General features: G+C 40.1%; 1 protein-coding gene across 2 annotated transcripts in view; it reads right to left on the bottom strand.

Annotated features, from left to right (window-relative positions):
• GSK3B (glycogen synthase kinase 3 beta) overlaps positions 1–12,439 on the bottom strand; it is a 143,298-nt gene that overhangs the window by 62,456 nt on the left and 68,403 nt on the right. For both annotated transcript variants that reach the window (XM_057376252.1, XM_057376251.1), the window contains exon 3: positions 2,211–2,294. In XM_057376252.1, coding sequence (XP_057232235.1) covers positions 2,211–2,294 — 84 coding nt within the window. The remainder of the gene's footprint in view (positions 1–2,210; positions 2,295–12,439) is intronic.

Raw genomic sequence — 12,439 nt, forward strand, 5'->3', positions numbered from 1 at the left:
AGGTGGAATAAACACAGTGGCATGAAAACCTTTCTGCAAAAGAATACTTGATATATAAATATCAAAATTTCATTAAGAGATCAGCAGTATAAGAGTTACCTCTGAAACTTTCCCATTGCTGCTAGACTAGAGTTAATTATCACCAACACAGATGACATATGGCAGAGGATTGTCAAGTTCTTCACAAAGTCAACAATTGGAATCACCACTCATCACTACACCACCACATTTTCTGCTTCATGATTCTTAGATTTTATATTACTCTTCCCATTGGTCTTGGCTTCAATAATCAGTTTATATAAAGCTCTAGGGACCTATCATCTATATCTGCAACTGCTTCCTACACATCCCTCCTGGTTACCAGATGGGACATTACACTTATCTCCCTTCTCCACTCTCCAAACAGTTTGATTATGAGGGTAATATGATGGAAAAAATACTACTGCTTCCCAAACTGACAAAAATATGGTAAGAGATATTACCAGATAAGCTTCAGAATAGCACCTTGCTGCTGTCTAGAGCTTTTCCCAAACAGCAGACAAACCCCAGCCCTTTTCTTTCTAGCAGAGTACCAGATGGAGGAAAAGCAGAGCTGTTCTAACACTCAGCTTGTATTTGCTGCAACTTTTTCTGCAGGTGTTTCCTGAGACCTGCAAGAACTGGGCAGAAGTCATGCATACCATCACAGAGCCATCCTCACATGCTGGCGCCTACACAGATCCTTGCAAGCCAATTATGTGTCATTGTGTTGAACTGCCAGAGACCTTGCAACCTGAATTGCAGCATTACACTGCTGATGTTCTGCTGGGTGTGTGCTGGCCCCAGGGATTGGGTCCCATTTGTCCTATTTTGCAACAGGATGGCAGTGGAAATCTCAAAAGCAAAGAGTAGAGAAAAGAGCAGAAAGTAAAGTGAAAAAAAACTTCTCACTGAAGCATAAAGATTCACTGGCCATGGATAGAGAYCACATTTTTAAAAGCAAAACTAGTGCTGCCAAAAATTAGCCACGTRGAGTTGAAATAGCAGAACAGAAAATCCAGTCTCAAGCTTAACATCAATTTGAAGATTTCCAAAAGAGTTTTTCTCAAGTCACTGTTACACAAAAGTTCCTGGGATAGTGTTCAGAGCAGTTTTAACACTCCACTGTTTGCAGGAGGTTTTTGAAAGCCATTAAATGGTAAGGCAGTGTCTTCTGCTTGTCGAGGAAATTCTACTTCAGTCAAGTTATGACTGTTTAAAAAACTCAACCAACCAACAAAAAATCCCAAACCCAAGCCCTCCTTCACAGTATTTTCTTTTATATATGTTATCTAAAAATTATATAAGTAYTTATAACAATATATAGAAAGATCAGAGAAAATTCAGAAGGTCATCTAGCTTATTTCCCAACCTCATTGCTTACATTAACTCCCACATAGGCCACAATGACTTTTTCATTCCATGGATGATCCTGCTTTAAGGATAAGGCTGGATCAGATGCCCTTTTGAAGTCCATTTCATCCTGAATTTTCCTATGATTTGTAAAATACTGATACATACTTCGATAAGTAACACATTATCATTTCACATTAAAACTAAACCTAGTAACTCCTTCTTATAAAAAACAAGGAGCTTTTAAAGCTGGATGAACAAAAATAAATGTCAGTAYCTATCTACTTCTTGAGATTTGTGAAATCCAGCYATTTGCTCTTTCTTCTGGWGCACAAGCATTCTGATAAATGCTACAATCACATGATCATATATTATTCTTTCCTCTGTGCTCTGAAACTCAGCCTGTATCTGGAACAGATGCACAAGGAAAGGGGGCAGAAGCATACAAATCCAGGTCTGGGAAAGGTCACATAAATGCTTTAAATCTAAAATGCTTAACACTGAATCCTAGAAAACACATATATCTGCACACATAGAAAGGAAGTGCTAAAACATATAAACAAAGCCCAGCTGTGATCCACTAAATTAAGAAAGAGGCAGTGCAGATGCAAATCTGCCACACTCTTGTATTTTTAGTGTAACAGTACTCCTTATAGACCACACACTTCTATAGTGAAAAACATCTGCTCCAGTATGATCTGGTAGGCACCTCTATAGCATTTGTTCAGTGTTACATGTCTAATAGCTTCACTCTTCTGTCTCTAGACATTCACAGTTCAGTTTTTCCCCAGACAATATTTTTTTTTACCAGGATACATTCCTCTGTTTTTTGTTCTTACCTTCTCTCCACTAGAGTAGAAGAARTAACGCAATCGGACAATGTTACAATGATCCAACTTTCTCATAATCTGGAGCTCTCTGTTCTGAAACAAGAAAAACGCAAATAATTAGAAAAACTTTTTGTGAAAAAAGGTAAAGTACCATAGTGAACACTTTAATATATAGACACAGAGGCTGACGAACCAAAGAACCACCAAGCTGGAAAGAGGCAACAGTTTTCACATGTTTATTAATATTTATTGCAATTGCTTTATCACTGAGAATATTGCCAACTTTGAGTACATTTTCTCTCTAAAATAAATATCCAGAAATCCATCACATAATCCAAAGATTACCTATTTGCTTTATTAAAGAGTCATTGGTAAAAGGCAGGATGACATTAACTTTCCATTTATTTTCTGATTTTATAATAATACAATGTATCRACCAGAAGGACCAGAAACTTATTCCCCTCAAATACTATTAAAAAATGCAAACATATAAAAGCAAACAGAACATTTCCACCTACATGCCCACCCTTCTCTACAGTGCAAGAAAGGTTTGTAACAAAAGATCTTTTCTTCTACCATTCTTTTTGCAATACCAACAAAAAGCACCTGAAATTGCTTATGTAATTTAATGTCCACTTTTGTTCAACCAAGGTTAAACCAGGTTTRGACAGACAGAATAACAGCATTATTTTTCCATTTTATATCTACCTAAAAAAGCTGTTAAAATAAAGTCAGGTCATCACATGCATGATAAACTGGGAACTTTACTGCAATATCCATCATAAATGAGGCCTGAACAAATGAAGGACCTTACAGCCTAGCAGATCAAAACAAGGGAAGTTTTGAATTGCAGGTATGAATAAAAACAAGCAAGYTTTTAAAATTAACACATTTATGTTTGTTACACTTCATTCCACAGCTGTTGCTACAATACTTTTTTCCTAAGTCACACTTACACATTGCTGCTTTTCCTGTCTCAATTAATATGCAATCTGCAGCTACAAAAATAGAAGGTATTCCATTTTTTACTTTGATCATGGATTGCTAATCATATGTCCTAAACTAGCAAGTACCAATATATTAGACTAATTCTCTAGTCTTTACTAGCATCATTAACTGTGGACAAGTTCAGTAATATCTAGGAAGAGAATTCTTTAACCACCACACATTTTCACACTTAAATGCACAAACCTAACACCCACTTTGTGCAGTGCTGCTGTCAAAACAATGATTTCAGATTGTGTGTTATCAGAGGGTCACGTATGGTGTCTGTCACTACAATTAATTGTTAAGGAACTCCACAAGAACCACTCAGAGCTTGTAATGTGAACATGGCTATAAACTCTGCTTTTAATTCCTCTAAGCCATGCAGCCTTAAAAAAAAAAAAAAAAAAAAAAAAAAAAAGAGGTGCTAGATAGAATGCAGCATCATTAATCCTATCAATCCTGCCACCCGCTGACTGAAAAAATACTTCAGTATTAGCCAGCTCTTTACAAACACGAGTGACATCTCACACAGTCATCAGCTGGCATTTACCCAGCCAGGAGTTAAGGAGAAAGCAAGTCCCTCCCTAAGCCTGCCCAGCCTCTTATTAAAGCCTGATTAAAGCCTGAGACTGTTCAGTGCATAACAAGATAGGCCTATTCTACACTGAAAGATGAAGAGAGAAAGTAAGAGAAAGCAAGAGAAAGCAAGGAGGGACCTCTGAGGTCCACCATGTACCTCCTAAAATCTTATGGAGTGAATCTGTGAAAAAGAAATACAGGCTTCACCAGGTAACCCAGTCAATCAACATGCCTCACATCTCMCAGAGGAAAGCACTCCTGGTAGAAACAGGAGCTCACATATTCTCCTCTTACTCATTCTTTATTGACTGCAATCAAAAATAAGTCAATATTGAGAGGCGTGGCTGGGGTTCCTGCATTGCAYAGCACAATTCAGACTTCAGACCAACACAATCTGATCCTCTTGTCTTGTCAAAACCACTGCTGGCTCAGGGGTATCTCTCTGGACCTTACAATGTGGGGGGCAGATTTCAACTAGTGAGTCAAAGCTGAGATGGCTCTAGATCTCACTGGTTACAGAGTCACCTATTTTGAYAGAAAATTAATTTCTCCAGTTGGCTTTTGCAGCACTTAACAGTGTTACTATAGGACTAAACCTCACACTGCAAGTTCTAGCATCTCAACCAAATTCCACCAGCACTTCATAGCCCAACATATGGCAAGTAATTTCTTCTTCCTTTTCTCTTACTGACTGAGATGGGAATAATACTTTTTATCTCAGGGATTTACTGGAAGAAACATGAATACTCCAAGCATTAATGTGCAAATATTTTGGCAGTATCTCTACTAGCTTCTTAAAATACCCGTACATACTCTAAGTCAGGTTATCACTTTGTGTCCTTTAGATAGTGGGCACATGCTGATTGAATACACTGGAAAAAAGAAATCAGCAAAAGTTATTCTAATGCTAGGCTGAAGTTATATTTATACTTTGGTATCTCATCCTAACATAAGTACAGACTCTGCCCACTGTGATGCCTTCCACTCTGATCCATCTCTTCGGCTCTCATCCTGACCATCTGCTGCAGCTGCACAAAGTGTTTCAAGAGGTGCTAATATCAGGGATAAGTCATAAACCAGTTACACAGTAACCTACACAGTAATCTTGCATCCTGTGACTAGGCAGAAGGAAACGTATCTGAACTGCAATCTTTGCCAAATAGTCACCTCAGCTATCTTAAAACCAAGCTGATTTCTAATCACCACTCCCTAGTGGAGTTAAAACTGGAAATACTTGAACAGTTGCAAAGCTCAAATTGGATATGGCAGGGGAACAGCTACTGATGTTCATGTTAAAGAATTGATTTTTTCTCAGATGAATAGTTCAAGTAGTTTCACTTTACCATGTTTCCCTGATGTGGGCTATAAATACCAGTGTTGAAATGGAAGGGAATGGGAAATACCAGATTATAACCAGGGAACCTTTAGTGAAATGAACAGTGGCACCAAGTGCACGAGACAAAATGCATGTCTAAAGATAATGCAAACTAAAATAATTTCAAAACATGCTGATGAGAAAGGCTGACAGTGCAYGCTCAAAACACAGGGTGGATGAAAACCTAAGGCTCATGCTTATCCTTAACTCATCATTTTTATGTTCCAAGAAACATGGRTGCAAAGTCAAAGATGCAAAGAGGAGGAAGCTGTTACTCTTTCCTGCTCTCCCACCCATTCAACATGAAGGAAAGGGTTTAGTTTTTTAACTGAACGAGTGTACCAGGCCTGGTAAGCACTGCAGAAAGCAATATCCTTTAGCACCAGCCTTGTCACGGGAGAGGACCCAGCAGACATCTGTTCCCACCAGAACGTGCTGCTGCAGCACACATTCCTTTGGGGAGCCACAAATCAATGGGACTRTGAACAGATTACTCAGCAAATTTTCTGCACTTTGATTTCTTTATCTAAAATAGATTTCTTTATCCAGAAGGTAAAGGCTGCTGATGCAGACTGCTTTATGATCACTGCATTTAAGCCCTTCACTAACTACTAAAGCAAACTCCATGTGACAAAACCCTGTTCATCACTTACAAAGACATCTTTCCTAGACCAGACTGCCTCTTATCTGTTCATTAKATTGAAGAAAACTGGTTGCTCATCAAGGTTAAAGATTTGGTTAAAGAATGCTAAGACATCAGATTTATAACTTCAAAGCACAGCCAATAAAGTTCATGCATGAAGATTCATGCCTTCCCTCAGAAGATACAACCCCAATCCCTCAGAGCTGTGCTAATGCTGCAGGTGATACAATACCACCAAAGCAAGGTCATTTCTGCCTCACTGCTTAATCTGCTATTACAGACTAGGATAACCATCACTCCCTGCCACACACACTCCCTTCCCTCCCCATCCAGGGATTTCTAGAGCTAAGCCAGTTTGCATTCATCACTCCTGGGCTGATTCTTTGCCTTCTCCCTGCCTCACATTCTCCCCATCCCCTTCTCCCTCCCGTTCTCACAACGGGATAAAATGACTGGATCATCAGAGAGGARGCTTTATGGACTTGAAAATTCCTGAATTGAACTAGACCAAATGAAAGTGAAAGGTTTTGTACAGCTCATGTCAGCATGACATTGTCAATAAACACCTAATGAAGTGGAGAAATATCACCGGGATCCAGCTCAGAAGARAATTTCTCAGTTTCCTTAGCTTAACAGTATGCCCGGTTTTGATTTTTGKTTTTTTTCTGAATCACTTTTTGAAAGTCTCAGCAAGGTTCTTTGAGGATTATGTTCAGTGCAGATGAAATGTAAGAAATTAGGAATTTTTATTTTTCCTTTGTGTCACACCATAGACACTACCTAGTTGTTGTCAACAAATGAAACTCGGTATGTCTTGAAAGATATATTCTTTTAGAGAATATGTCTTTCCAATGGAAAGGCAGAATAACGTACCAGTCTAATTCAAGTAAATCAAGTAGGGCCATGAACCAAAGTTAAAGCTTATTTTTGCACTTTTTGAACTAATTGTTATTATTCTTGGTGTAAAAACTTCAAATGGTKAAGCCCAGTACCTTGTGTTCTTCAATCAGACTGGAAAAACAGAAAATGGAGGTAATTGCATGAACTGTAGCATTACAGATGGATGGAGGCAGCACAGGTAGATGCAAATTTTTCAGTATACACACTATTGCTGCTCTTGTACATGGAATGTTCACTGTTTCCTGCTTGTCTCTGCTTCCACCATAATCTTCTCCAKTCTRGCACAYTTCTTATCCTTCATACATGTTTTTYCACAGTGAAGAGCATGAAGAGAAAGCCATGGGCAAAGCTGGGGAAGAAACCAGTTTCCAGCAGGAGCCATGAAGACGGTGATGAAGCAGCAGGGCTTGCTTTTCCCTCCCAATGCTTCTTCCCACTTGTACAGCCAGAATGACKGGTCACATCCACTCACCTTCACCCATTGCACTGCTGAGCATGCCCCGAGAACAGGCTGAAACCTTGAAAGAGTCAAAGCATTTTTCATCCAGGAGCAAAAAAGCTCTTTATCCTGACCCTCTCCCACCACAAGAAAAAGGCTGGGCTCCAAGCACAGGGCAGCAGGTGCATGCTGACAGAGGGATTTCAGTGTGATCCTGTCCAACTACACTCAATGCCTTGCAGAGACAGCTGCTTGCACAACAATGAAGCCATCCCTCCTAGACTAAGCTTTAAAAAACCGACTGAAACAAAAAGACTCTAGACCACAGAGGATGCCATTGAAAWAGCACCTTGAGGGTTACTAAGGAGTAATGTGATCACAAACCCCGGCATACTTGGCTTATTTTCACTAATGTTGTTACTAAAGCTCCAATCCTAGTATGTGTGGGTTGTCCTAACAGGACAATCTGCAAAAGAAAAGCTGTACTATATCTTCTCTGAAACTCCTGAAGTTGCCTGACCTATTCCGCCAAAGATGGATTTCAAACACCATCAATCACAAAACCACTTCCAACACTGTCATGCTGTCAGCAAAAATATTACAGAAACTACTCTCACAGAACTGACTTTCACAGATACGTGATAATTCAGGCATTTTACAGAATAAAGGCCAATTCCTATATCCATCTTGCCCCAAGATATCATAAATACATTAGTGCTTGGAGAAAAGAGTAGTGGAAAAGGGGCTTTACTGCACAACCTGGGCTGGGAATCTGTCCATGCTGGTCATCAATAGCTACCTACCCATGTAAAGTCCATTTTCTAGGCAAGCAATTYAAAGCAGAGATAAATGTCAACAAGGACCACAGTTTTTCTTATTTACGTTTGAAGCGTCCATTATGACAAAACCCCAGTCTCCCCCTCCTGTCAGTCACAGCATATTTACAACACCAGCAGATCTAATTTGGGGTGGTCTCCATTTTTAGCACACCTGTTAAGTCTCAAACTCACGCAATCATGACCTTTAATCCAAAAATAGACAATGCCAACCAAATAAATTCTATCTATTAAATATCTGCTTCTATGTCATACCAAGAACACTAATGCCACAACACCCACTACCCAGTTCCTGCTGTTCTTTTGTTGACTGGCAGATACTTGGAGCCCAGCAGGTCAGAAAGTCCAGACACCCTGTCCTGCTGCAACCTCTACCAATGTGTAACACATGCATGTGCATAAAAGCAGTTTTGAGGGTTAGCAATTGTAGAAACACTTTGAATTTATAATCCAAAAGGTTCCCAGAAACATAGATCAAATACTAATTTATATATTGCTGACAKTCTCAGATTCCCTAAGGAAAACAAACAACAAAAAAGAAACAAAACTAAACAAAAAAAGTTGGTGTTAGCCATCAGCAGCTGACAGCTCAAATAAAGAATTGCAGCTTTAAATATTCTCACCCTCCATCCCTTCCTTGCATCTCTTCCTGCTTGCCTTTCATAGGTACCCCAATTCTCATACAAGGGAAATCCCAAAGGCTAAGTACATATTCAACATGAGAATACTGAGTGCATGTGCACTGTGCCCCACAAGGGGAATGAGCAGAGAAAGCTGCCAGGGGGCTCCAAGAYACAAAATGCTTGTGTATGCACTTCTGTGCAACTCAGTGCATTGTGGTTGCATCATGCTCTGTTTTACAACATAACCAGAAGGAATCGAAATCCAAACCGAGCTTCATCKTGCTACCAAGATCCCCAACGCTGCCACACTTTTCATTATTTTTCAGCACATAAAAATCTGATAATGAAGATTCTGAAGCACCAAACGATGGAGATGCACAGCAAGGCWGCACTGCAAAGTGCTCCTGACACGCTGGGCTGCAAACACACGGAACGAGCCACAGGCACAAAACGCTTGCATCAGCTGTATTCTGTCCAAAATTTATTACTGAGCACAGCGACCTTCAGTCTTGGCAGGGGTACAGAGCAGGGCAAAAAGTGTCAGTTCTGAATGCRGCAGCAGCAGGCAGGACCTGCCTGAAGAAACCAGTGGGCAGAGTGTGCTGGGCTGGGGCTGGAGCTTGGCCAGGGCAAGCTGAAGGCACAGGGTTCARGCAAGCGTAGGTGGGGTCACCAGTGCACTCCCAACCTGCAAACCCGTGATTGATAAACAGCTCAATTGAAATTAAAGAGCASGCAGGGGCTGCAAGAGTCAAAAACATGTTTTGAAGTAAAGCCCTAGACTAGYGAGTGAAACAAAAATTCCCATAGCCACCACAAAGGTAGGCTAGATTTCATTAGCCCCTTCAGAACTAGACAGATTTGAACCACAACAATGCAGTAATGAGTGAGCTGACAGGTGTACTGGATGAAAATTTCAGGTATTTCACCCACCCTTGTTTTCACCCTATCAATTCCTTCCATTCTATTCCTGTTCCCAATAAACTCAGGCATTAAATCCCTTCTCACCAAGAGACCACGTGCTCCCAAGTTCCTTACTCTGCCTCTAACCAGCCAGAAATGGCAAGTGCCAGACTGTCATCTCCAGGCTGCTCTCTCCAACGCAGAACACAGCCCCTAAGCAGAAAACTTGATCTTCATACATCTAATACACATAGTTTCCTGTAACTGGAAACAGAAATGGCTTATTTGTGTTCTAAAGAGATGAAACAAGCCTTGATCTCTCCTGGGAGAAGAGAAGAAAAAAAATCTGACTTTTCTTTCATTTCCTTCCTGTATCTCAGCAGTTAATTGAACAGTTGAAGACAAATTCATTAGCTCATTGTTGCCTCTTTGAAAGGAAGTGGAGCTTAAGAGCCTCTTGGAGACTTAATACCATCTCTAAATTCCTTCCAGCTTTGGAASCCTAAGACTAAACTTGGAAGACAAACTGATTTCCAGCCTCACCTGACTTCTAGATTACAGCCTGAAATTCTCTAAATCATTTTAAAAGTGGTTGTTTCAAATACTGTGACCTGATGAACAGATTAGTTTTACACTTCCATTCTACACCAYATACTCTGCTCTGCCAGCAGCAAGTCCAGATGCAGGAGGAATTGCAGCGTACCCAAGATATAAGTCAGAAAAACAGAACCAAGTCTGAAACTCAGAAAGATTGTTCAAGTCCATTATAAGAATGAAGTAAAGTGGAGAAGAAGAAGAATAATTGAAAGAAAAAGTATTTTGTAAAAGGCAGCCCTATGCTTTCAGAGATAATAATAGCCATTCCTTTTCAGTGGAAGCACAGAGGATCTCTGTTAAAAAACTCTTACAATAAAACCCCTTTTCCTTACACAGAAATAGCAATCAGATTTTTCCTCATGTTTTGAGTTTTAACTCTTCAACTAAAAAAGAAAGTAAGTACAAAAATGCCTGTAACAGTCTCAGGGAGTCTGCAACATCCATAGAACCTTACACCTGCAATCATAACCARAACAGGTTGCAATTAATCTATTAATGAAATAAGTTCCAATCTCCCACAGGCATAAGACATTTGCTGGGTTGCTAATCACTATGTTATTAAACATTAATGAAATGTTTTATTACTCTTGGCCTTCTCTTCTTACATATGATGTAGCAGATGTTTCATGCAAACAGATTCCAAAGGACTTGCAAAACAAAAAGAATTTCTCCTCACCCTCCAAAAAAATTTATTTATTTAGGGAACAGGTAAGTGCTGCTTCCAATGTTTATTCTTCCTTTGTCTCAGACCTATTGCTACATGACATGAAAATGCTTGATATTAACAAGTCATGAGGGGCTTTTTATTTCAATCCAAATTACTCCCTCAGACCTAAGAGACAACATTCAAATTAGAAGACAGAAAAAATGGAAACGGCAGGTGAAAACTGAGCAGGGAGCAAAGGGAGASAGAACTGGCAAGTGGAATTAGCCTGCAGATGATTATTTGCCAAAYAGAATTAAATTTTCAAGAAGTACAACTAATAAACTCCCAGATAACTAAGCTTTAAAAGGTTAAGCATTCCCAGCTGAATTCAGAGGRAGGTTGTGTAGCTCCTCTGGAGCTGGGGGAATGGGAGAGGAAATTGGCTCAACTCCAGCAATGAAGTTGAAATTGGAACTTACACCCCTTACCTTATGTACATATACAACAAGCTATTCTCCCCAAATTCATGTTGGGTTCCCCACTATCCAGTGTGGTAAGTTTGTCATGACTTATCACCCCAGGGCAAAAATCATAAAATCATACAATTGTTTGGGTCAGAAGGAACCTTTGAGATCATCTACATCCAACTTTCTCCCAGGGGCAGAGACACCTCCCACTAGACCAGGTTGCTCAGAGCCTCATCCAACACAGCCTTGAACACTTCCAGGAACAAGGTATCCAGAGTTTCTCTGGGCAGCCTGTTCCAGTGTCTGACCACTTGTACAATGAAGAATTTCTTCTTAACATCTAATCTAAACCTACCCTCTTTCAGTTTAAATCCATTCTCCCCTTGTCCTATCACTTCATGCCCTTGTAAGAAATCCCTCTCCAGATCTATTATAACCTCCTTCAAGAGCAAGTACACTGCTCTAGGATTTCTCTGGAGCCTTCTCTTCTCCAGGCTGGACAGCCCCAACTCTCTTAGCCTGTTTTCATAGGAGAGCTGTTCCAGGTAGCTTTGGGAGCATCCTGGCTTCTGCCTTGCTTCCAGAATAAAACAAGAACTTTCATATAACCCTGCAGCAAGTAAACAGAAGAGAACTGCTAAAAATGAGGGACAGAAGGAACAAAGATGACTTGGTCAGACCAATCATCTTGGCACACATCATCCAAAGATTAATCARCCGTCACCAGATGCTTCCAAAGAAGCTCCTATTCATTTGGGACCCTAAAACCTGAAGACATGGACATTTAACCTCTCTTTACTGAACTTGCAAGTTGTTTCCAAAAATGCAGTTGTAGAAGATAAGAATAAATGCAAGTCAAKGACAAATTATGTCAGAAATTGTTTCTTACACCACTCCCCACCTTTTCCATCAGTTATGCTTCTTTTCAGTTGAACATACAGTTCTAGAGAGGATTCTCACAAACTAAATCATTAAAACATGCATTGTTAATAATAATGCAAGTTGCAAAACCTTCACAGACCTTGCCATATACTTCCCACTACGAGATCTTTTCATTGTTTAAGATCATCTTCCACTCCACACATCATGCAAAAGAGACATGAATGCAGAGATGACCTGGAGTTGAGTAATGGTCCTGCCCTTCTACTCAGCTTCACTGAGACCACATCTGGAGTGCTGTGTCCAGCTCTGTGCACCTCAGTCCACAAAAGATGGAGCTCCTGGAGTGGCTTCAGCACAGGGC

This window comes from Malurus melanocephalus, unplaced genomic scaffold (genome assembly GCF_030028575.1).
Source record: "Malurus melanocephalus ecotype Western Australia unplaced genomic scaffold, MMel_1.1 scaffold_275, whole genome shotgun sequence".
NCBI lineage: Eukaryota > Metazoa > Chordata > Aves > Passeriformes > Maluridae > Malurus > Malurus melanocephalus.